A 24,495-nucleotide genomic window follows, 5' to 3' on the forward strand; every position below is an offset into this window, starting at 1 on the left:
GAGGAGGCCCCCAATCAAGATGCCCATTTTGCTAAGTAACACCATGTAGGCATCGTCAGCTGCTTACTTGAGGAGATGCTTGGGAATCCAGGTCTGCAGAAAGACTGGCCATTTCTTGGGTAATTCTTGCAGAACAGAGCACCTCACGTGTGCAGATTTTACCCTGAGCTCCTGCAGGTGCTAGGCAGATTGCCTTTTGCTGTAAGAGGATTTGGCTCATGCCCCTGGGCAAGTTCCATGGTGGAGGCATGGGGTAGACCAGGGTTCCTGGAGCTTCGTGCCCAAGGGACAGGATGGATGCATGCCCCAGGAGCCATGAGCAGAGACCTACCCTGGTTGCTCAGATCCAATCTTCAGATAAGGGCCGACGGGTACAAACCACAGCATAAAATACCAAGACCATTCTGCTGACCTGCCTGTGGTAAATGCAGGCTGGCTGCCTCCTGCATCTCTGCTCTGTGTGTACCCGCACACCGTTCTTCCCTCCTATGCCCATAAATCTCCACTTGCCTACCATCTCCTGTGGCCCAATTCAAGTGAGCTCCCCCATTTGCTCTTGAACTGGAAGGAATCATGCTTTTGTATTGAATCTGTCTGGGACGCGTGGCTTGAAAGCTCGAGCACCATGGGCCATGTCAGCCTGTCTGGAGCGCCTGTCTGACCTGGTGTTGGATTCCTCACACATTACCTGTCCACAGCATTGGTCAGAAGCATCCTTCTACGCATCTGCTCAGGAGAATGTGGACCCCAAACAGCCAACTTATTTATGACCCTGACATTTGCTTTCTCTTGTTTAAACGTGTGGATTACTGTGGGTTTGCAGACTTAGCACCCACCAGTGACATCCCTTGAGCAGTTTCTGGGTCTCCTTACACTGAGGGTTTACACCCAGGAGGACACAAGTGGGTGTCAGCAAGCTATGAGAACCTCAACTCATGTTAGAAGCGTCATGTGTGGACATAGCTAATTTTCTTGATGAGTCCATCTGTGGCTTCTGTAGGATTTTTGGGTTCTTCAAAACACTGAGACCATGGCTTTGAATCCTAGCTCTCCTCAGTGAGCCCTCAGATGTGCACCATCAAGACCATGGCCTCAAGACCATGTTCCTCTTGTCGATCTCTGTGTACGTGTGTCTCCTGCTAAGTTTCATGGCTGTCCAGTGTCAGATCACAGGGTCTGTTTGCTTTCTGATCCAGGAAGGAATCACTATTGGATTTTCACAAAGATGAGTCACCAGCCAGGTGCTGATGAAGGAGGGCAGCTTTGGGCATGTTGTGAAAAGGAGGGGCGATCTGGGGTCACACGTACAGTAGCCAAATAGGACTCATGGAGCAGAACCTCCAGGAAATACTAGCATTCCAGAAATGATGCTGGAATGATGCATTTAGTGGCCTCCTCAGGACTCATAATACCAAGTGACATCCCCTCACCAAGAACCTGAGGGATGGCCAGACTAGTGATGCTCCCACTGAGGCAGGCACGGGTAAGCCAGAGAATTATTCCCACTGACCTGGGTGGTCACAGGTCTCAGGGTCAAGGAGTCTAAAATGAGTTTCCATTCCATAAACTGAAGGGACTTCCTGAGCTTTGTTCAGTCACCAGGAAATGCAAACAGGAACCGTAAGCGGCACCTGTAATAGAAAGCCAGTCTGAGTGATAATTAGCCCTTGCCCAGAGCGCTTATGCCTGGTTTGTTTGGAGGACAAAAATGTATTTTTGCAGGAGGAAGCTTTGCCTGAGTAGTTGGTAGGATTTGCTGCCCACATTTGAGAACTCTGCAGACATTAATGTGCTGTACTTGGGCATCTGAAAATCAGACCTGTCGTTAAAGGGGTGGGAACAGAGTTGATTCTCTGGAGAATGTGGCTCATGAAGCAAAAGTAACGGCTGTGTGTTCTACTTCCCCTTGCGTTGATTCGTGAAAGCAATGAACGGTATCATTTTCTATTTTGCTTTGGTAAGTCATTGATTCCTGTCGTCCTTATGGTCCCTGTTATGCAAGGGTTAGGCGACCCTAAGGTGGAGAAAGTCATTGATTCTGCAGGAGTTTCCCGTCCTCATGCACAGCTCCTAAGGCCTGAGCTGGCCGGTGTCTGTGCTCCACGGTACTTGGCAGTCAAGTGGTGCAAACAGCAAACAACCTTTGATTGAATGGAAGACTTGAAAGCTGTAATTATTTACCTGGTGGGATTTATTGTGCAAGTACCTCAGTGGCATATCTAAACTGGGTGGTGCTGTGCGGGGACACTTCCCAAGGACGCTCTGCAGTGGGCAGACATTTACCCAGCACATTTAGTAAAACCAGACCAAGCCCACGTCTCTTCTCACCTGCAGTTCGATGGTGGAGGAGCCGTGTGTGGTGGGGGAGGGCTTCAGCATCCCCGACAGCAGGGCTGTGCTTTCTGGCTCTCAGAGCTGGGTCGTGACTTAAGGGAGTTTTCCTCTGTGCTTTCTTGAAAGAGAACAGGTGAGGGGATGTCTCTGGGTGGATTCACAGCCTTTCTTCTGTTGTGTTTAGCACCACGTTGCAGAGCAGTATTTCTGTCCAAAGAAGGACGGGCACATGCATTCATACGTCTTGCTTTAAACAACTTAAACCAAGAAAGAATACATTTGTTAAGCAAAGACACAGGGAAGCTAGTCCTCTGCCTGGACACTGTTTTGCATATCAATTGTCTGCCAAATGAGAGACTTCATATTAACAAAATAAAATAAAAACTGAACAGCAGTTTAAACCCTGCCCCAATCTAGTGTCCATGTGTTTCCCACACAGCCTGTGCACAATGACACAAGCACCCAAAGCAGTTGGGTAACTAAGCAGTGAGGCCCTTCCCACTCCAGGCTAGATGGGACATACACTGGCAAAGACTTCTTGCAGACAAGTCTTAGGAATAAAATTCAAAGCTAGATGACATTTTATAGCATTTTATTTTGTAAGGCATTAAACTCTTGGAAAATGAATGTTAAAAGCTCTGACTCTTCAGCTGGCCCAGAAAACTTAAATTCATCTTAGGGCATCTCCATGTGCTGAGCATCAGTGGGACTCGGGCTTCCCCTGCCCTCAGACTGCTCCCTCCCGGTCACTGGCCTGCATGGCATCACCAGCGGGGTGCAGAATGGTCGGCCCGGGGGAGGTTCCAGCAGTGGGACCCGCCACACAGCCTGGGCACGCCCTCTGGGATTGGGTCTGCATCTCGAGGGGAAGCTGTGGATGTCTTCATGATGGGGCCCAGAACACAGACACCTGCCAGTGTCTGCCACCTGCTGTCAGGCCTACACGGTGGTCTGGGGGTGCTGCTTCTATCACATGCAAGGTGCTGGAGAACATGTGGGTTTTACGCGTCTCAGTTCAGAGCACTGGGCTCTCCAGGTCATAGCTTTCCTCATAAAAGGACCACGAGAAGTCACCTGACGACACACGGATACCTGGACAGCCCAAAACTGAGGTGTACGACCGTCACTCACACCTGCAGTGACCCTCCAGCGGCTTGCTCTGTGTGGCCTCTGTGGTTCTCCACTCTCTGTTTTCTGCTCTTCGCTTTAGAAGTTTTGTATCCAAAACACAGTTTGGCATGTGTTGAAACTCACTGCGTGACTTTTCAAAGAATTTACAGATAGAATAATAGAGTGTATTGAACGTCTGCTGTAATTATATCCTTTTTCATGATTCTCACAGTAGCTTGCAGCAGCTCCATGAAATACCTTGTGCTTAGTAAGGAAGGGCCCACAGGATTAGCCCTTGGGTACGGACAAGCCCCCGGGGCCTGCCTGCCTTGCCCACACCTCTCTCAGCCCACTGCCCCTGGAAGGCCCAGCCACGTACCCTCCTGCCTAAGTGAGGCAGCGGGAGACCATCACCTAGCAGAGGAGCGGGGCAGTAGAGGGGGCTCCACATTCCCTGGCAGCGCGGGGCTGCCGGCCTGGGCCTGCCCCCACGCCTGCTTCCCTCCTTGCGCAGGCTCCAGTGGGTCCTCGGCACCTCAAGCCAGGGCTTGGTGGGCATGCTGCTGCCCGTGAGCTGCAGAGCCTGGGCCGTTCCTGAGGCAGCAGAGAAGGCACGCTTCCTACGTGATATGAGGGTCCCTGAACCACCTGCCGTGTGCGCTGTTGGGGGACTCTCAGAGGGTTCTTCAGGAGCAAATGGCCCAGCTGGAACTTTAAGGAGCATCACGACCACACCTGCTCCGCCTGCAGGGGGCAGGGCGGGCATTGGGGGAGATCCCCAGCCACACGCATGTGATGCCTGTGTGGTGTCGAGGTTTCGCACAGCCTCGGGGAGACGGTGCACCTCCGGGTGCCCAGAGCCTGTGCAGAGAGGCGGGAGGGACACGCGTGGGGCTTCTCTGGAGGAGGGAGAGGCCACCGTCAGGACACACTGTGGTTGGCCCTCCAGATCCACAGAGAGGCCGGACCATGCCCCGAGGAGCTGTCCCAGACCGGGGTGTGTCTGGGAGTCTAGAACACATCATTTGCTCAAGATTGGTGACCAGGGCCTGTTGGAGCCCAAACTGGCAATCCCTATGGTGACTGGAATGAAAATCCTTCTGGTAAAGAAAGGCAGGTGTGCACGTGCTGGCATGCAGGTGGCCCGGCTGTGCCTGGGAGGAGGAGAGGAAGGGGAAGCGTGACCCTAGAGCAGCCGGGCTGAGGACCCCAGGGCCGCACACCCAGGAGGACCTGGTGAGCCCCATGGGCCTCGGAACCAACCACTCATTGGCTGCTACTCCCACGGGTTCCCGTTTGGGGCGCGCCACTGTGTTGAAGCCCACAGGCTTGCTGACTCGCCCTGGTCTGGCTGGCAGGGCTCGGGAGTCCAGAGGTCACTGGGTTTGAAGAGGAAAGTTCGGTGATGATGAGTCAAGGACGCTGAAATCACTTCAGAGCCTCACTGCCCTGAGATGTGTGGAAAGAAAGAAAACTTCGAAGTGGTGCTTGAGCCCTACATGTGGCAGGTGCATCCCTGAGGACAGCCAGGTGGCCGCAGGCACACTTCGTGGCGCCGCGACTTGCAGGGTGAGGGCCCAGCCCCTCGGTGACAGTGCGGAGCCCCAACCTGCAGACTCAGGGGTGTTTCTGGGTAATTTGGGGTCCCTGGGCTCATCATGTGCTCCAGCTGGTAAGAGGCTACAGGACCGAGTAGGAGCTGAGGGGGAAGTCCACGTGACTGTGGCGTGGGGTGCGGTCATGCTGTCAGCTGACGAGCTCTCCCGGGCCATGTCCGGGAGATCGGCCCAGCCCTCCTCCCTGGCTATCGTGTTTGAGCAGAGGGTGCAGTGACAGATGGCCGTGAGGTCTTGGGGCGCTGCGCCTGCCCTCGGGCCGAGCCATCACCTGCACCCACAGGCCCGCCTTGCCCCCTCGCGGTTGGTCGCGTCTCCCTTCCCCTCTCCGCTGACTTCCTCTCCTACATCCGCCCTGTTGGAGCTGTGTGGCCACCGAAGCTGCCACGGCCAGAGGGACACGCTCTCCTAAGTGTTGGTGAGGCTGCGGGAGCTGAAGGTGGGGAGCGGACACTGGCAGCAGGTGAGCCCACGGCTCGCGCCAGAGCAGCGTGGGTTCTGCGGCGGAGGAGTCCGCCTTGGTAGGAGAATCCAGAGAGCAGCTTGCGAGCTGCGGTGATTTTAATGCAGCTGCCCTGTTATTTTTCTGTGAAAACTTATTTTCGTCTTCCTCTTCTCTCCTCTTGCTACTTAGTTATAAGCCTTTTTAGTATAGTTGAGATGAGCTGATTGCCCAGACCTGCTCTACATCAGAACACAGTTAACAAATTGTAGCTTTTTCTTGAAGCTTTTCCACCTTAAAGCACAGGCAGGACTTACCTATTTCCCTAAATGCAGAAAATGTGTGTTTTTTTATTTTAAGACTGTATTTGCTTATTTGGGAGAGAGAGAAAGTGAGCGAGCAGAGGGAGGAGCGGAGGGAGAGGGAGTCCCGGGCAGATGCCACACTGAACGTGGAGCCCAGCGTGGGCTCGACCTCACGACCCTGAGACCGTGCCCTGAGCTGAGGTCGAGAGCCGAATGCTCAACCCACTGAGCCGCCAGGCGCCTCCCAATGCAGAAGATGTTTTTAAGAGCAGGAACGCATCTTCAAAGGCCACGGAACACCAGCTGAGGGATACCAGGGCCGTGACACTTCGTCTGACAAGTAGGAGAAGCACGGATTTGGTGGATCACATGATGGATGGAGACAGTGGATGGAGCTGCCGAGGCCGTCCCAGGGCAGGTGTGAGCCGAGACGGCTCGGTGGGGCTGCAGCTTCCTGGTCCACCTCCAAAGCCCCACGTTCAACTGCTGACAGATGGGTGGGGTGTGACATGCGGGTCCACCTTGCAGAGGGAGGACAGTGCCAGCCTAGAAGATCTCCCGAGGGTCACAGGACATCAACGGTCTTTACCTTCAGGATGCCTGCTGCATGTGCGTGTCCTGGATTCCATCCTGGCCGACGTCACCCAGACCTTCACTGCAGACCCAGCCGTCACTCGCCTTGGGAGGGAAGGGACATTGCACACCCCCTCCTGAGAGCTGCTTGGGTTTTCGTGGGGGCGTCAGGATGGGAGGACGGGGTGAACGCTGAGGGTGTGTAAGGGCCACGTGCTCTGCTCAGGGATGGCCCGTCGCCTTGAAAACCACCCTGTGACATTCACATTATCCCCATTTTACAATGCGGGACAAGGCTGGTGTGCCTCACCCCAGACATAGAGGCCAGAGCGTGCCTCCTCCGGGATGTGGCCACCCAGGTTCCCCTTCCAGCGGCCGGGAAGCCATGTAGTCCTCGTGCTCCCCGGAGTCGTAGAGTCGCCAGATGCAGAGCACAAAGTCCATGAGGAGGAGCCCAGAAATCTCGGCACCGGGGCCTGCTCCCAGCCACGAGCTTGCAGGGTCCCTGTGACCTAGGAGGGAGCCTGTCGGGTTCCAGAAATTCTAAGAGAGCTCCACCCCAGGGAGGGGAAGGTCCCTTTGGGAGGCTGGAGCTGTGTGTCCTCAGGGATGCGGCTCCAGAGCTGGGGAGGGACTGCCCCCCCACACCCAGGCCCCATCTCTCTGCTCCTCCGGCTCTGACCCTGAGAGCACCCGAGAGCCCTGCGACAGGCGGGATCTTCATTAGGGAACATAATCGCTGGAGACGAACCTGCTGCCTGTGAGCCTGGCGATGTGGGCACTGTGCGTCTGTGTCCCGGTGTCAGAGTGCACAGTGGTGGCTCTGATCCCAGGACATGGCTCCGGGCGCAGCAGGCTGGCCACTTTCCAGGCCGGTCCCACACCCCCAGCCACTGGGTCACCGCAGGAGCAGCCGTCCAGGTGACCGGACAGGGCTCCATGGCCTGGCACCGTCATGCTGTGCTTAGTCTCGGGTCGGGACCGCATAATGTATTAAACTAAAATTGATCTGGAAACTCAGGGCTTCCAGAATGAATTGCAATCTAGGTGCTGCTGTAAGACTTTGTACCTATTAGCCTTCCCGCCAGTTGATGTGATGGGTGATGTATTTAAATAAGAGGAATGATGCCTTTGGCACAATTTGTCAATGAATAATAGGCAACCAGTTTCATCTGTCATTTTTTAACAAATGTTATTTCACTTTTATTAATATCCAAAGGAATAGTGAGCAACAACTGGGCCCGGGGCCGTAGATCAAAATTCAGTTTTGTGGCTAAGTAGTCCTGAAAGTGGGTATTTACAAAGATTCGAGGTCTGAAACAGCCACCCACAAATCAGGCATTTGAAGTCACTTTCTTTCAGAAAGGAAGAATGAGCATAACATTTTGGCTATGAAATATTTTAGCGTGTGGGTTCGTACAATACCTTTTGTATTTAATTACGAGTCCATTGAAGTCTGTGCAACAACTGAATGTAGTAAATCATACACAGAGTTCCTGGAGTCAAAGATGCATCTGTTAAGATCACTGGCCCCGTGATGCCCCGACCTAGCCCGCGACCACGTGGAGGCCACCTGCGGAGCCCCGGCCAGTCTGAGCTCCCGTCGCTGAACAGACGTCGTGTGTCTCTGGGTGCGTTTCCTGCAGGCCATGCTCTGCACCTGCCGACAGGTGTCTGCTGCGTGGGGGTTCCGGCGGAGGGTCCGCAGGTGTTCAGTGTTTGAACAAGAGCCGGAGGCAGCCGTGCCGACAGCCCGAGACCATCCCCCTCAACCCCGTGTCCAGGGAATGCCCACTCCAGTGTAATAGTACGCGAGAAAACACCACGTTATCAGTGATGCTTCAAAGTATTTAATAAGGCAGGAGTGGCTCACAACGAGTGCAGAGGTGTGTGGCCCTCACGCAGGGTCAGGACTTCCCGACAGCCCAGGTGTCCCAGGGCCGCCATGAGGTGCCTGGCGGTGCGGGCCTGAAACTCAGGCTCCTGTTGAGACCTTCCCCTGAGAAGCAGGGGCTGCTCCGTGGCTCCGAGCGGGGACACAGTCCCTGGCACTGGCCACTGTCAGGCCGCCCTGGATGCAGAGTGAGCACTCAGGGAAGGCTAACTGGCATCCATTTACATTTTAGTATGAACGGGTTGGCCAGAGCTCTTTTCTGAGCCCAGGAAAAAAAAAAAAAAACGCTTCAGGGAGGAAATTGGGGATAGTGGGCATGTGAACACCTAGAAGAGGCATGGAAAGCCAGCTAGAGGCGGTGCCAGGCGTGCATTTGTCCCAATGTCATTTTCCCGAGTGTTTGCTGACGCTGGTGTGCGGCGCGGGGTGCGGTGGGCATGGGAGCCAGGAGCAGGGTGGGGCCCGGGCCCGATGTCGGCTCCGAGGGTCACCCAGGGACGCCGCACGGTGGCTGTAGGGGATCAGAGCGTGTTGCTAAGGGAGCATGCCACACACGTTCTCCGCCCGGGGACGGCACTCCGTGACCGTGTGCAGCAGGGGCCGCCATCCAGCCTCCCAGGGGTGACGGTTTTCAGAGCCTGCCAACGTCGAATCACGATGCTGTACGTCTGAAGCTAATGTGATATAAAACATCCGATGTACCTCATTTTAGGTTAGTTCCTGATGTCCCTGGAGCTCAGTCTCATGTATGAAACGGGTATAATGGCAGCTCACCTCCAGGGTTCGGGTGCTGAGCGGCCTCCTGCACTCGGGGTGAGTGTCCACAGGCCACGGGCTGTGGCCCAGAGGAAAGAGGCATCCGGGGCCAGGGCCTGGCCGTGCGGTTTGGGGCTGGTGGGTCACCGTGGCCAGGGCCTCTGTGTAGCTGCTGCTCCACACCTTCCTTCCACCCTTCCGGAGGTGCCTCCCGGGCCCCGTGGGCTGGGGTGACGCACAGCGTGATGCTCCCTGCTTATCCCCCGCGCCGTGGTCTGGAGCTGAAGGAGCCCAGGGGCAGACATCCTCAGATGCTCGAGCCGCCTTTTGAGATGCCCCCGGAGCCCCGTGCACATCCCAGGCAGACGGGAGGAAGCCACAGAACTATTTCCCCTTCGTGGTGCCTACGAACAGTGAGAGTAACGGGGACCTGCTGGCGCCCTCCGCTCATGTGCACCTGGTTCGCCCCGCCTGGGTCCGCAGGAGCCGTGGGGGCAGGAACCGCAGCAGCTCCCGGCATGCCGCCCGCCGCCCTCCTCCTTCCAGACCGTCTCACTCCGATAAAGAAGGAGGTTCACAGGCAGGCTGAGCCGAAGACTCCTCGACAGCGAGCACAATTACCGTTTCCGTGGTGCAGCGGAGCGTCACTGAGCCCCGGCCGTCACCCCTGCAAGTCAGGGCGTGACCAGGACCGGAGCCCTCGTCCCCCCTGCGCGTCAGAGCCCGTTACCTGTGGCGTGGAAGTCGTCTGTGGCGGGCAATGAAGAGGCAAAGCCAGACGCCAGACTTGCAGTCTGGAAAATTGAGACAACACGTCAAATGCAGAATTTCAGAGTATTTAAAAGTCAACGTCGTGGCTTCTTTGGACATTAAAATGCCTGAAAACCTCCTGTCCAGACAGCAGGTGGTGTAGCAACTGAGAGGAGAGGTGGCGGCAGAGGGGCCCGTTCCCTGTCTTCCCGGGAAGCCAGCCATTCCAGGGGCACTTGCCCATGCTGGGGCCGTGGGGGAGTCCCTGCGGCCCACGATGCTGGCCACGGCTGGCCCGTGCGGCCAGGATGTCAGCTCCGGTGTCTTTGTTTGGAGGAGAAGCTGCAGTCAGGGCTGAGCTGACGGTTCTCCTTCCTGGCTGCACAGCACCCTGGCCTCTGGGGCCTGGACTGCACCTGCCAGGCCACCCGACAGCGGCTGGGCCGGGGTCTCCAGGACTGAGGCCTGGGCATCTCCATGGGGTTTCACGCCAGGATTGAGCAAATGGAAGCACTGAGCACCTTAGCAAAAATGAATTTCAGACCAACGACAGATACTGCATGGGCTATAATAAAAAAAAAAAAATCATTCTTTGGTTCTCCGGACTTCCAGTGTCACTGGGCGTCCCGTGTGTCATGTGGCAGCATCTTGGGAGCAAGCGCTGGAATGACCCGTCGCAGGCACAGAGCACGACTTGGGCTTGGCACTGGCCGAGCTGACCTCGGAGACGCTCGTGTAGGCGTAGGCTCGGCGGCGCCCCGAGGCGGGAGGCCAGGTTTTCCGAAGCTTCGTAAGATGCCCCGTTTCTCCGCCTTTACGTCGTGTTTCCCGTTCAAACATGACGCGCAGACCTCCTAGCGCTTTGGCGCGAAAGGCTGTCGAGTATAGGAGGGGCACAGAGGATTTAATTCCTCATTCATTTGGGATTTAGATTCGAAACGTGTGGAATACGGCTCCTGTCCCTCTTGGAGGGAGAGTGTTCGGCTTTAACAGGTACGGTTTCACCTGGAGGCGCCCAGGGATGTCAGCGGGGAGCAGTCTGCGTTTCCCCCGAGCATTCCTCCATCCTGCCGCGGGGTGCGAGCAAAGCAGAGGTGGCCGTGGCTGTACCTCTGTGAGGTCCCTGGGAGGTGGCTCTGTCACAAGGGTGTGGGCTGCGCGGACGAGCCCGGGGCTTGGGGGCGGGGCGGTGGGGGCACGTCGCAGGCGCCGTCCGTGCGGGTGGCACGCCGACGCGGCCCCGGTTTGCACACACGGCCCTTTGGTGTCATTCTGAGGTGGGGGGGGGTGGCCTCGTTAGTGGCCTTGAGCTGCTGTTAGCCTGACTTCGGTGCCGTGTGACTCGTAGCGAGAGCTCTGCGTTAGGCGTTCAGGCGGCTTCCGCTGAGACTTGATCCTTGGTCCAAAATTAAAACCGTGAGCGTTTCTGTGGCTTTCAGAGCAAAGCCGTCGGCAATCACGGTGGCGGCGGCTGAAAGGCACAGCTGCGCCGGAACGGAGGGGAGGCAGGCGTCACGGCTAATCAGCGTCTTTGTCCTAACGGAGCAGGAATGAATTCTTGACTTAAGCAGCCTTCACAATCCCGTCATTAGGGAAACGGCTGAAACATAGGCTGGAGCGCGCCTTCTTTTTTTTCTTAAAGTAGACTTTTAAAAATGAGAAGAATCTAGAAACCGGGCAGACCGTCGGAGTGCCAGACGGGGGGCGGGGGGGGGGGCTCCTTAACGTCTTTGGTGAGTTGGCGGCGTCCTGGGAGCAGCTGCCGCCTGCAGGGCCTGAGGCCTGGGACCGCCTGGCGCGTGGCAGCGTGGCTGTGCCCGCGTCAGGGACACGAGCGACCCCAGGGGCCCCGCTCTACCCGCAGGAGGCGTCCGCTGAGCTCGGCACATGGTGGACTCTCACACTTGACCACCAGCCTCCCGCCACCCAGCCCAGCCGTGAATGAGCTCCTGGGCGACCTTCCCGGGGGAGGTGGCAGCGGCCGGTCCACACAAGTCTGCGGGTGCCACACGGACAGAGGCGGCAAGACTTGGGGGCAGGAGGCTCGTGACCTGGCCGAGGCTTCCATGAGCCACGATGGGCCCCAGGGCCAGAGAAGGGCCAGAGCAGAGCCAGAGTGGGGCTGAGCCGGGGAGGACCCAGGGTCACTGGGCACCGCGTGGGGCAGCTGCATGTTGGCGCTGGCGCTTAATAGCAAATCCCGCAGATGCGCCCCCCCCCCCCCGCCCGGAGCGAGGCCTGCTGTCCCCACCGTCTGAGGAAGCCTCTGTCCTCTTCACACAGACGTGAGGTGGGCTTCCACCATCCTGCGGGCCGGCCGCCGCGGGTGCCCCTCGGCCCTGGGGGCGTGCAGAGGCCTGAGCCCTCCTCACGCCTCCCCGTCCACGCGCTGCTCAGAGTTTGGGCATCTCTGTAGGTCGCATTCGGGAATGAGATTGTCCCCGTAAAGGTCTGGGCCCCGATGTGCAGCGGGAACCCCGTGGGTCTGCAGGGGACGCCGCACTGCCCACCGGGAAGGAACGTCCGCCCTCCTGCTGCCACCATGCCAGGTGACTGACATGAATATGAACATTCGTGGAAACGCTGCTGGGAGCAGGACCCCTCGGCGTCCAAGCACGACGGATGAAAGCTGGTGTTTTGTTTCCTTGGTGTTCATGAGGCAGTAACGGTGTCGCATTCCTTGGTGCCAAGAAATCCGATATTTTCTTAGGAGCAATTTCCCTTTTATATACAAACACCGTTTTTCCTTTGACCTACTGTTTTGAAGCTGTTGGTTTTCTTATTCCAGGATTAAGGATTTCTTATTCCATGATTCCAGGTCAGCATGATTGGGCACAAGGAACCTTCCCCCAGAAGGTGTGATTTGTACCCGTACTCGAGAGGGTTTAAAACCCCGAGGGACTCCTCGGCCGGGTCCTTAGGACAAGCAGTCACCCAGTGCGGATGCCTCCAAACAGACCCTGCATCCCCAGGGCCGTGCCCGGGAAAGGCCGGGACGTGCAGGGTCAGGGGTGCGGCCCCACGGGAGGCTGCCGCCTGGTGACCTCAGACGCTCTCCCCAGGTCCCGGTGTCTGCATCCATCGGGGTCGAGCCCATGGCTCCTGCCTACCCGCAGGGCGACTGGGGCAACAGGGGAGCCGGGAGCCGTGACTCTGCAGATGTGCGCGCTGTCCTGCCCCGCAGCTCTCCCCACCAAGGAGAAATAACGCGTCCCAGAGGCCGGCAGGAAACGCGCCGCTTGGGGCCATCGGCGGCCTTGTGGCCACTGCCTCCGTGAGGCGCATGAGGAGCCGCGTCGGCCGTCGAGTCTGCACCACGTATCCCGGGGAGAAAGAGCAGCTCCCGATGGCTGTGACAACACGGGACCCAGCGTGGCGGCTCGCCCTAGGGCATCGGGTGCTCGGCCTCTGGAACGGGGCAGTGGTGTCCCCCCAGAGTGGCCCCTCACGCTCCACGGCAGTCGTGGGGGACTGGGCTCTGTCCCTCGGGTCCCCTGAGCGGCCTCAGGATCAGGGCCTGGACACGTGTCCGTCACCTCGGGCCTGGGAGCAGCTGCAACCGGGAGCGAGGGGCCGTCCCAGGAGGAGGGGTAGTTGCCCCGTGAGGTCAGCAGAGCCGGCCTCATCCAGGAGCTGTGCTGCGGTGCACACGTGGAGGACCTGGGTGAGTCCAGCGGGTGCCCCTGCTTCTGCACCCAGCAGGCCAGGCCTCTCCCGTCTCCCGGGACCAGCGTCTCCTGCTTCCGCCCCAGGCGCCACCCTCGGGCATGTTGAGCGTGTGCAGTGTCCACACGTGGATGTTGTGATTCACTGTCCAAATCCAACCGGGTTAACCAGCGGGTCTCAGATGTCGTGCAGCCCCGTGGCATGTTGGGAAGGCACGTGCTGGGCCCCGGGGCCCCCGGGCAGCCTGGAGACCCTGTGCCTCCTCTGGGAGCGAAGGGTCACTGTGCCGTGCTGGCAGAGGAGGAGCGGGGGCTGCCGAAGACCCTCGACTGGCGACCGGGCCTGCGCTGCAGCCGACGGTGGGTCCTGAGACCGAGCGGGGGTCCAGGGGCGACTGGCTGGGCAGCAGGTCCGTGGAGCATCCGCGGCTTGGATCTGGCTCAGGTTGTGATCTCAGGGGTGCAGGAGGGAGCCCCAGTCCCCGCACCCGGCCCCCCCGCTCCCCCACTCGCACGCGGGGGCGCTCTCTCTTTCTCCCTGTCTCTCAAATAAATAAAGTTTCAAAAAATAAAATAAATAGAAGCCCAATGTCCACCGACTTCCGTGAGTGCGTCTCCCCAGGGTCCTCGGTGCCCCGTGTCCCACCCGCCCCAAGTTGCTTCTCTCGTCTCCCCGGCCCCCTCGTTGGGGGGTCTTGTCCTCCCAGCAGCCCCAGTCTGCGCACTTGCTCCGAGGAAGGCGAGTGCAGGATCCCCTCTGGGCGGGACACTGGCCGGGCGGAGCTGAGAGGTGGGGGGAAGCAGGGGCGCCCAGCTGCCTGGCTGCGCCTCCCGGGGCACGACTCCCCATCTCCAGCCTCCTTTCCCCGCTGAGAATGTGGAGGCCACCACCACGGCCTGAGCATGCCGGGGGCGGGGGGGGGGGGCTGCGGGGAGACGCTGCGGCCTGTGTCCCTCCCTGAGGACCCGAGTGTCGAGCGCTCCTGCGACAACCTGCGGCGTTGAAGGGGGGCCACCACGGCTGACCCGAGGCCCTTCCTAGACGCCTGGGGAGCACAGCACACCTGCCCAGTCGCGCTGCCTCCGAGGCCTGTCCGGGCTCTTGGGTGGCTCCCGAGTGTGCCGGCCACTCACCTCAGATGCACACCCTGCACGCGTGGGACCGGGTGTCGGCTCTGAAGGAGCGGGACGGCACGGAGCCACCAAAATTCCGGCCAGGCTTCGTGCCGGCCCATGCCAGAGGTCATGGAGGTCATCAGGTTTCGGCACAAAAGACAAATGACGCCTGGGGAGGGTTCAGTCCGAGAGGCAGTGGGTGCCCGGCCTGCCCTGAGCGGGGGTCACTACCTCCGGGCATGACAGTGAAGACCAGATTCATCGAGTACATTTGGAGGTGTTGTGGAGGGTCTTCCCGTTTGTGGCGAGGCCGGGTGAAGCTCTGACGGGTCGCACGGGGTCCCTACCGTCCCGGCGCCGCCCGGCGAGGCAGCTTTGGCGTGGACGGGGACACGGGTGCTGCGGCGAGGCAGCCCACAGCCCGCCGGGTTCAGAAGATCTGGGTGCGGAGCCAGAGGAGCGGCCCTCAGGCAGTGTGGCCGGAGCCCCGGTGATGCCAGCGCCGTCCAGTCGGGACACCGTACCCGCTGCGAGGAGAGCAAACACGGCTGCTTGCGTTTCCCCTCGGCTCGTATCCTGGTTTTTATTTTAACTGTGAGGGTTTCGCCTGGTTGAGTTGCTTCCCACCCGTGTCCCGTCGGGGCCTGTCTGGCAAAGGGCAGGAGCGCAGAACACGCAGTTAATCCTTCCCACCCTTGAGACGCAGGACTGATCTGGAACCGACGCACCATCACGCAGGGACCACGTCCTCCAAAGGGTGATGTGGGTCCCTGTGCCCAGCGCGGTGACTGTGCGGTGAAGCCCACACGCTGGGTGCTGGCGGCTGGGCGGGCTCGGTGGGGCTGTGGTGTCCGTGCCACCCCGTGCCCGGCCTGTGTGTGAGCTGAGCTCTCATGCGTGTGATGTCCACTATCCGTCGCCCACGTTCATGGTGTCGGAGCGGCTCCGCGTGTGCCGTGTGTGCACGTGTGCGCAGCTCGGGGAACCGGATCAGAGATGGAAGGTCAGTGGTCTGGGTTGTGCGTCACATTGCATATGGTTCATATGGTTCCAAACAAGTGGATGTGTAGCTGCCTCCACTTTCACGTCCCACCAGATTGGCTCATCTGACCGGCCAGTGCTGAACTGGGTCACCCACGAGCGGGAAACATACGGCTGGTGGCTGGCGAGGGCGCAGAGCTGTGGTTAGCTGTGCGAAGGGGGCGTGGTCAGGCCGCGCTGAGCACTTCCCGTAGGCTCCCTCGTGAGACACTTGACCAGTTCAGGCCTTTATGTTCCTACATGAAAGTTCAATACGTACGACTTTCAAAGGCAATGGCTAGGAGGTCCCCCAAGAGGAGATTCTGCAGACGGGCGGGCGGGCGGTGCGCCCCTCCCGATGCCGACCTCTCCTGACGTCCTGTGAAGTCACGGACGATGCCCACTGGTTGGATTGGAGACGGCGAGGGCCTGTGTGGGGATCGCTGTGCCCCGGAGTGAACCCTTGTGCAGAGCACAGCATGGCCACCCGCACGGAGTGTCCCGAGCGGGGCAACTGTGCGATATCTGCCCCAAGACTCCCTCGGCGATATTGAAAGCCTGCATAAACGCACCTGAAAGTCGCATGTACGGAAAACGTGCCCAAACGACAACACGTGCGTCACAGACACCATGTGTTTCCTAGAGGGTCCGTGCCTGGAGCTGGCGCCTCCCGTGGAGACGGGTGTCCACGCCTCTCACCTCTGACGGGGTGCGGCATGCAGCACCCGGGGCCGCGCGGGGGACCAGGGCCGCCGTCCGAGATGGGGCCACCGGGGTAGAGACCGCGGCTCTCCGCAGGTGTGTGGCCTCTGGGGCCGGGTGACCCCCGAGACCTTCCACCCTCACAGGTCTGCGGCATCTGTGCTGTGTGCGAGCGAGCAGCTGAAAATCTATGCTAGGGACCCAACCCGCAGCCTCCTCCCAACAGAAAGAAACAAAATTCACGCTTGGGAGCAAACTGGCCTAAAATTAATCAGTATGAAGCATTAACCCGGTAACTGCAGGCTTTGAATGTTGGTGAAGGAGGCCTCAGGGTAGAACTGGGTAGACGGCGGGGGAAGCGCCACCCCGGGCGGCCCGGGCGGCTCATGGGTGATGCGGGAAGCTGGCAGTGGCCTTGGGGAGCCGCGTGTGACCGAGCTGCAGACAGAGGCTGCAGACTCGTGACTGGTTCAGCCCGAGGTGGCGCTGGGCCCCACGGTGGCGCTGCCTGAGCTGGTGCTGCGTTCGGGGGGCGGCGCCCGGGTGAAGCTGGAGATGCGTCTGCCCCTCAGCATACTAACGACGACTCTGTCTCTCTCTTGCAGAGGAAGAGGGCGGGGACCTGGTGCAGCCAGGCATCAGCTTTCCGGGGCCGGCGGAGGACGATCTAGGTACAGTACCCACCTGTGCCCTGGTGAGGCGCAGCCCGGGCGGGGGACCCTCCCCTGTGAGCATGTGCGTGGCTTCGGCACACCCCCCAGGAAACACTGAGCGAGACGCGGCGAACATCCTGAACGAGTGGTTGGTGGACGTCACGGGCGCTGTGGGTGAGGACGCGCTTGCCTCGGATCATCACGGATTAGTCACTAAGCCGATCACGATGAGGCATGAATTATTATGAATTATCGTGAATTATTGTGAATTATGAATCATTACAAACGAGCACGGTTGGAAGTGTCACCAGCACATGTGCATGACGGCGCGTCTCTCCCTTGTCCTTTGTGACCGCGACTTACTCTGAGCGTATTTGAGGAAGGGAACAGGTCCTGACTTGGGGACTTTTTGTGGCTCTTGTACCTACCGGAGACCCTGAGCGCCGAGTGTGGGCGCTGGCTCAGCCCCGTGAGGTCCTGCTGGGGCCACTGTTCCTCGGTGCTGGCTAGAGTCACGTGGGAATGTCATTTTTATGCCACCACAGATGCGATAACGGGAGGGACGCCCTTGTCCGTGACCGCTTGGCGTGGCTCCCCTGATGTGCCAGGGGGCCAGCGCGTCCGCGAGACACGTGCACTATTGAGTGAATTCAACGCCCACCGTAGGTGAGGAGATGCCCCCACCGCTGGCTCCGGGCTCCCGTCCCCCAACCTATGAGGCCGTCGCTGGGCCCAAGAGTTCCCAGGTCGCTGCCAACGGCCCTGGGCTGTCTCGGCGCTCGGGCCTGGATTATGGATCTCAGGATGATCCCTACTTGAATTTGAATTTTCCCTGATGTGTTTTAGATCTCTAGCCGATGAATCTGTTGCGTGTCTGATTGGCTTAAAGAGTCATGCCACAAATTGAAGGAGCCTGAGTGTATGAAGCTGTGATTTCTCTTAAAGAAAATCAGTGGCAAAAAAAAAAAAAAAAAGGTTTTGATTAAATTCTGAATGCAGGTGTAGTTCCAAAGGAATGACCTCACACTTCCCGGTGATCAAGTTCAGATCGCGTTTCTGACTTGTCCTCCTCAGCCGCCGTTCTTCCCTCGGGAATGTGCAGACCCCATGAGCTCGTTACTAGGAAGCCGTCCCGACTTTCTCGCTTGAATCCTCTGGGGACGCCCACTCAGGCGGGGAGGCGTCCGGCAAGCACACGGGTCGCCCGGCTCCTGCATCGCTGAGCTGCACCTCGCGGTGTCCGAGCAGTCCCGACGCACGGACGTGTCCCCAGTGCGCGACCTTCCCTGCGAGAATCTCTCAGAATGGGGCCGATGCGCCAAAATGGGCTCTGTGGTCACGGAGCTGCGAGGCTGGACACGCGGCATCAGGGGCGCCCGTGGGAGAGCCAGGGCCAGGCGGCCTCAGCAGGTGCTCGACCACCTCAGGGCGGCGCCTTCCTCAGCCGGCACGGCGCGCGCCTGGCTCTGATCAACACGGGATGGCCCCGCGGGAGGCACAGGGCACCCAGCAGGGGCACAAAACCACTCACGGTCCTGGGAATTGTCTGGAAACATGGGTCCCGCGCATGTTCTTCCTGCCAGGCCCCAGACCCCTGCAGTCATGGGAGCCGAGCGTGGACGGATGCACTCGGGGGTTGACAGGTCCGTGCATCCTGCGGTGACCTGTCAGGCGCCTGCCGGGCTGCCTCTGGGTGCGGCATTCGCAGGGAGGCCCCCATGCTGAGGACAGGCTGGGGTGTACGGGGAGAAAGGTAGGACGTGCACAACATAAACCATTGTGACCATTTCCAAGTGTCTATTTGGGGGCACGGCCGACACTCACTGCAGGATGACCATCAGCAGCCCCCCCCCCCCCCGCAGGACACTCTGTTTCTCTGGGTTTGGCCGTCGGGCCCCGCAGGATGGGCTTGTCACCCAGACGGTGTCCTCAGGCTCAGCCGTGTGGCAGCGAACGACAAGGTCTCCTCCATCTCCGGGCTGCGCCTGGTCCACCCTGAGGGCCGGCCACTCTCCCTTTACCTGTCGTCCTGCCGTGGACCTCAGCTGGCTCAGTCCCTCCCACGATGGTGAATGACGCCACTGGGTGTGCAGGGCATCTCGGAACCTCGCGCTTACCCCGGGAGGGGAACAGCCGGATCGCACGGGACCTCGACTTCCAGTCCTGTTTTGAGAGCCTCCATACTGCTTGGAGCGGGGTGAGCTATTCCCCAGGTCGGGCCTGAGGGCACGGTGGTCACAGAACACCCAGGAACCGCAAGGTTGGGGAGACGTTGGTCAGGAAGGGAGACGGGGACGGGGACTGTCGGCCGGGGGTGTCCCCAGGCAGCTGGGCTTCCCACGGGAGGAGGCGAACGCACAGGGGCAGTGGGGACGGTCGCAGGAGGTCTCCCGGATCCGGACGTGCACCTGCATCAGCAATGGCTTCCAGCCCACTGACGGGGACCCTGGGCCTCAGCCATGGTGGTGACCAGCAGCTGCCTCGATGAGGAGTCAGAAGTAGGGGGACCTGGTCCCCATGCCCACAGGCGCTGGTGTTCCCGAGCGGGGCCGTGCATGGGCCCCAGAGAGGACGTAGCCGCCAGGGGCCGGCGAGGATGCTTGATGGGGTGGACAGCAGGCGGGACGGAGGGGAGGGCGGGCGCCGTCGGCACGGGCTCCCGGCGCGGCTGCGGTAACCAGTCAGGAGCAAACACCACCTCCTGCCCTGCTGTTTCTGGCACGGAGGCTGCTGTGGGCCCCCGTCCACAGGGTGCTGGACCATGGGGTTTTCCAAGCCCTTTTCGCTCGGCCGCGTGGCTCTCACATTCTGCAGCACCAGGTCCGGGTGGGGAGCCCCTGCGAGGCCCTGCAAGCTGTGGTCATGGGCGGAGAGAGCGCCATGCCCTACGCGCTGAGGCCTATGCTGCGACCCAGCGCGGCTGCGTCCGCGGGGCCACGAGGCCGCCTTTGCTCTGGTCCCTTCAAAACTCCAGTGTTTCTGTCCGCCGACCAGCCTCCATCGGGACAGGCAAGCAGTTCTGGCTGGAAGACCCCAAACTGTCTCTAGTGGCAGAGAATTTAGAAGGAAACAGAAGGATCGCCACCCCCCAGCCCCCGTCCCGCGCCCGTGCTGTGACGCCTACGGGCGCATGCTCCGAAGCCCACATGTTATCGGGTCTGGGAATGATTGTACGAGGAGGCAAGTGCATGAAAATAGGAAGATAAAGGAGGTTTCTTTAAAATCAATCTCAAGTCAGCTATAAAGTGAATCGATTGAGCACGTTGACCGGGGTGACGACAGACGAGGAAAACCCACTTCTCCAGGGGAAGCCTCTGGGGGAAGCTTCAGACACAGGGAAATCCAATTGCTTGGCCAGGACTTCCGCGAGCCTGGCCCGTTGCAGGCGCAGTTCTGTGTGCAGTGCCCCGTCGTCTCCGTTCTCCCGAACGTTCCCTTTAAATCGGTTGCGGAGAGCGGGCCCTCGGCCAGCATTTCCAAGGACTGTAGTCGACCCGGACGGCGCTGAGATGTCAACCTCAGCGGCAAAGTGAGACTTTTTTTTTTTTTTTTTTTTTGCAAAGTGAGACTTTTAAACAGGAGATCAAGTGACCAAAGGGCAGCAGGGACGCAGCACGGGGGCGTCTGCAGCGGAAACGGTGCTGGAGCCCCAGGTGCTGAGTGCCAGCGCCCAGAGCCCGCCATGCGCAGCCCCGTGGGGGGCGGCCTCCCCGTCCCCTGCGCAGCGCCGGCCTCCTGCAGGCCTGCACGGCACCTACCGCCAGCCTGGCTCGCACTGTTGGATGCCAGGACCTGCTTTCCGAGAGCCCCCTCTGCACAGGTTCATGGTTTACGTGGACGTGTGTCTTTGAGACTGAGTGGGCGTCCACCACTACTTCCTTCGGGGAAATTCCTGGAAACTGTGGAAACAGTGTGTTCCCTGCACGCTGCGTGTCCAGCGCCCGGTCTCCATCCTTCCCACCTGCCCGCTGCCCACGGGGACCCAGAGGCCACAGGCAACTGCACCGCTGCTCCATGCGGGACGTACTGTCCCGTGTGCAGGAGAGGCGGGAAGGGCTGAATGCCAGTGACGGGAGCGTCCTGAAAGAGGAATTTTACGGGACTGTTTCATATAAAAACATCATTGCTATACAAATAAATCAGAATTAGTTTTAACGTGAGTGATATTTATTACTTGTGAAAATTAGGATATTAGGAATTTGATTCTAAATTTCTGGGATGCATTTCCTAGCTTTCCCCCTCAATTTCTGCTTTTAATTTGCACGATTACTTTTTTTTTTAAGATTTTATTTATTTATTCATGAGAGGTACAGAGAGAGGCAGAGACACAGGCAGAGGGAGAAGCAGGCTCCATGCAGGGAGCCTGATGCAGGACTCGATCCCGGGACCCCGGGGTCATGCCTGGGCTAAAGGCAGACGCTCACCCACTGAGCCGCCCGGGCATCCCCAACATGCACAATTTCTAAGCGTAGGACTGTCCCTCTTCCCCGGTTGTTCCCTTCTTCAAACAGTGAGTCGCCACGGCCTCACGTGTGCCTCCGTGCGTGCACACCTTTGTCCTGGTCTCGGGGCAGGGGTCAGTGGTGCTCATGACGCCAGGTGCCTCCTCAGGACACCACTGCCTGCCCCGGGACCAGCACGGTCGCCTGATTTCCCCGTGACTTTGATTCCTTAAATATTTGTTTACTTTATTTCTTTTAAAAAAGAGTCAACAAAATACTTCCCACCTCCGAGATGGGGTTATGAAGATTAGACCAGATCTGATGATATAAGGCCCTTGGCAAGATTTGTCACAGTGAGTGTTCAGCGAGCCTTCGCTTTCACCGCGACCATCACTACTGGGAGCCCAGCGCTGTCGAGCTAACCCAGGTATAAGGGGCTGAGTTTCGGAAGCGCACGGGGATGCGCGTGTACGGACCGAGTGCAGGGAGACGCACGCGGTGCTCCCCAACAGGCTCTGGACGTTCCTGTCCTGGAACAGGATTTCCATGACGATGAAATCTATTTGCAAATTTTGCTCACCGGAAACCTGGACTTCCAGGGTCGTTTTCAGGTTCTGTGGGTCTTCTGTGTGTACGGCTCTGCCTCTCCACGCGCTCACGACTCATCGGCACGCTCATGTGCAAGTTGCCTGGACACGGGGTCAAAGGAACCCCCCGTGGTGCCCATCATCTGGTCGGAGAGGAAGTGGAGGCGGGGCGGGCCAGGCCAGAGGACGTGGCAGCTTGCTGGTTTATGGGGACGTTGGCCTGTGGCTGTGAGCGGGGCTTCTGGAACGTGGGAAATGAAAGGTCAGCTGTGGGGGGGGGGGGGAGCCGGACCATCTGACCAAATGTCAAGCAGCTGGAGAACGTCGTGGTTTGTGAAGAGTAAGAAGCAGCAGATGCACCGAGGTCGGGGCTGCGTTGCACCAATTCTCGATGGTCGTCCTGCTGCGACTTCGTTGGCGACGTCAGGAATGAGGCGCTGCCTGCTGCTTGTCAGGACACGCGGCGGAGCCGGTGCAGGAGGCGTCCGTCTGAGGCCAACCTGCCAGCCTGTCGGGCCCCGTGCGGGGGTCAGGGCTGAGCTCAGATCATCAGAACCGGGGCCACTCTGACCAGCCGCCCCTGGCGGGACCCTCCTACAGCTCAGATACCCAGCCCCATGCGGGACGGCATGTGTCACACACACGCTGCGTCCCGTGCAGCTGGTTCACAAACAGGAGGCAGGCTGTGCGCTGGACACCTGGGGTGGGATGGAGGGTCACGTGGCTGGTAACGGGTTGCAGGTAGGAAGTCCTGCGCCCCTGACCGCAGCCGGGAAGGGAGCCGAGACTCATCCGGGGCTCCCTGGCACCGGCCCCGCAGGCCTGCGTGGCGTCAGGGCACACACCCCGTGGCCCCAGGCTCCTCAGGAAAAGCCAGGGTCCAGAGACGGCAGGAAAGCCCGTTACACACACGCGGCTTGGTGCTCTCTCTCAGGTACCTCAGAGGAGACAAATATGGATTTATGCTCCCAGGAAAATGTGTTTAGGATTTTATCTAGAGAGAAAGGGAGCGTGCAAGCTGGGGAGAGGCAGAGGGAGGGGAGAGCAAAGTCCACAGAGCTTGGAGCCTCACTCAGGGCTCGATCCCAGGTCCTGAGCCGAAACCGAGGGCCAGATGCTTAATCCAGGTGCCCCCTACACTAAGATGTCAAATAAAACAACACCCTGCCAACGTGAAACTAGCCCAGGAATTGTATTACACTCACCCTGAAAATAAAACCAAAGTTGTTTATGTAATTTCCTCAGCAGAACATCATCAATTACGTTAAATGTCACCGTTCCTACACGTTGTGGCGAATCACGAAAGGTATTAGGGATGGAGGTTAAAGCTGGAGTATAGCTGATTTCCCTCTTAAACCGTAGCACCTTGGTACTTCAGTCTGGTTGTGAGAACTCAAGCCCCGCAGCCGGGTTGCACACGTGTCCCGGCACGCTCTCGAGGGAAGCCAGCAGCTCAGAGCAAACACGGAGACGACAGCCCCGCTGCAGGTCAGTGATCACGAACGAGTCCCAGAGCTTCCAGTCCAGCCGAGCAAGGCCCCTCCTAGGAGTTCTGGAAACCAGCTGGTGACAGACGTCCCCGGCCTCCAGCCGCGGCGTCCCCGGCCCTCACAGCTTCCGCGTGCCGACCCGAGGATGACTTGGACACGTGGCCTGAACGTCGCACGTTTCCTAAGAAAAGAGGCGATCCGAGTGTGTCGATGCCTACAGCACTGGGGACCCCGGCCGGGACGCGGCACACACGCCACGCTGTCCTCTCGAAGGCGTGAGGCATCCGGGGTCTACGCGGCCCAGCCCGGCCGGTCGGGAGTCCTCGTGGATGTGCCGTCCCTGCACAGGCCGCCGCTGCCGCAGCGCTTATGCCTGGGTGTTTGCTGTCCCCAGAGCCGCCCCTGTGTGCACAGCAGCCCTCGTGCCGCGGCACGTGCCGGGAGCCGTGGGAGCCCCGGGTGCAGCCGCCTCCCTCCCTCGGGGCTCGCCAGCTGTACCCAGTCCTCCCGGCCAAGAGGACCGCGTGGTATAACCCGCCCTAGAGCCACGCAGTGTCGCGGAGACAACCCCGCTCCTGAGATCGCGTGGAAATAAGCGTGGCCAGACGTCCCGCCCGCCCGACCACACGTGACCCCAGGCTGCAGGAGCTGCTGACCATCCAGCCGTCCGTCCGCCCAAGCATTTGCTCATTAAGCACGTACTGAAGCCCAGCTACGCACGAAATACTAGACGTTGAGCCAGAGGATGTGAATAACCCCATGTGTTGTCTCTAAATCCTTTCAAAACGGCTCCTTTAGGCTGCGGAGCGCGTAGGTCTGCTCCAACACACACCCGAGCCCGTCGGCACCTAAGGAGAAGGCGAGGAGGGGGGGGCCTGCCGGTGACGGGCCGCAGAGCGTCCGCCGGGCCTCTCCGCCCAGCCCGGGGCTGCCTCCCTGCCGACCTGCCGCTCCAGCCTGTGTCTCCTCCCAGGAGGCCGCGGGCAGCCTGCTGAGCGGCCCGGGGGCTCTTAAATGTCACCGAGGAGCTTCTACGTTGT

General features: G+C 59.5%; 1 protein-coding gene across 1 annotated transcript in view; it reads left to right on the top strand.

The window, feature by feature from the left end:
- The window catches only part of DLGAP2 (DLG associated protein 2), a 685,607-nt gene that overhangs the window by 517,512 nt on the left and 143,600 nt on the right, over positions 1-24,495 (top strand). The window contains exon 5 of the mRNA XM_055345374.1: positions 16,889-16,954. Coding sequence (XP_055201349.1) covers positions 16,889-16,954 — 66 coding nt within the window. The remainder of the gene's footprint in view (positions 1-16,888; positions 16,955-24,495) is intronic.

Source organism: Nyctereutes procyonoides, unplaced genomic scaffold (genome assembly GCF_905146905.1).
Source record: "Nyctereutes procyonoides isolate TBG_1078 unplaced genomic scaffold, NYPRO_anot_genome, whole genome shotgun sequence".
Taxonomy (NCBI): domain Eukaryota; kingdom Metazoa; phylum Chordata; class Mammalia; order Carnivora; family Canidae; genus Nyctereutes; species Nyctereutes procyonoides.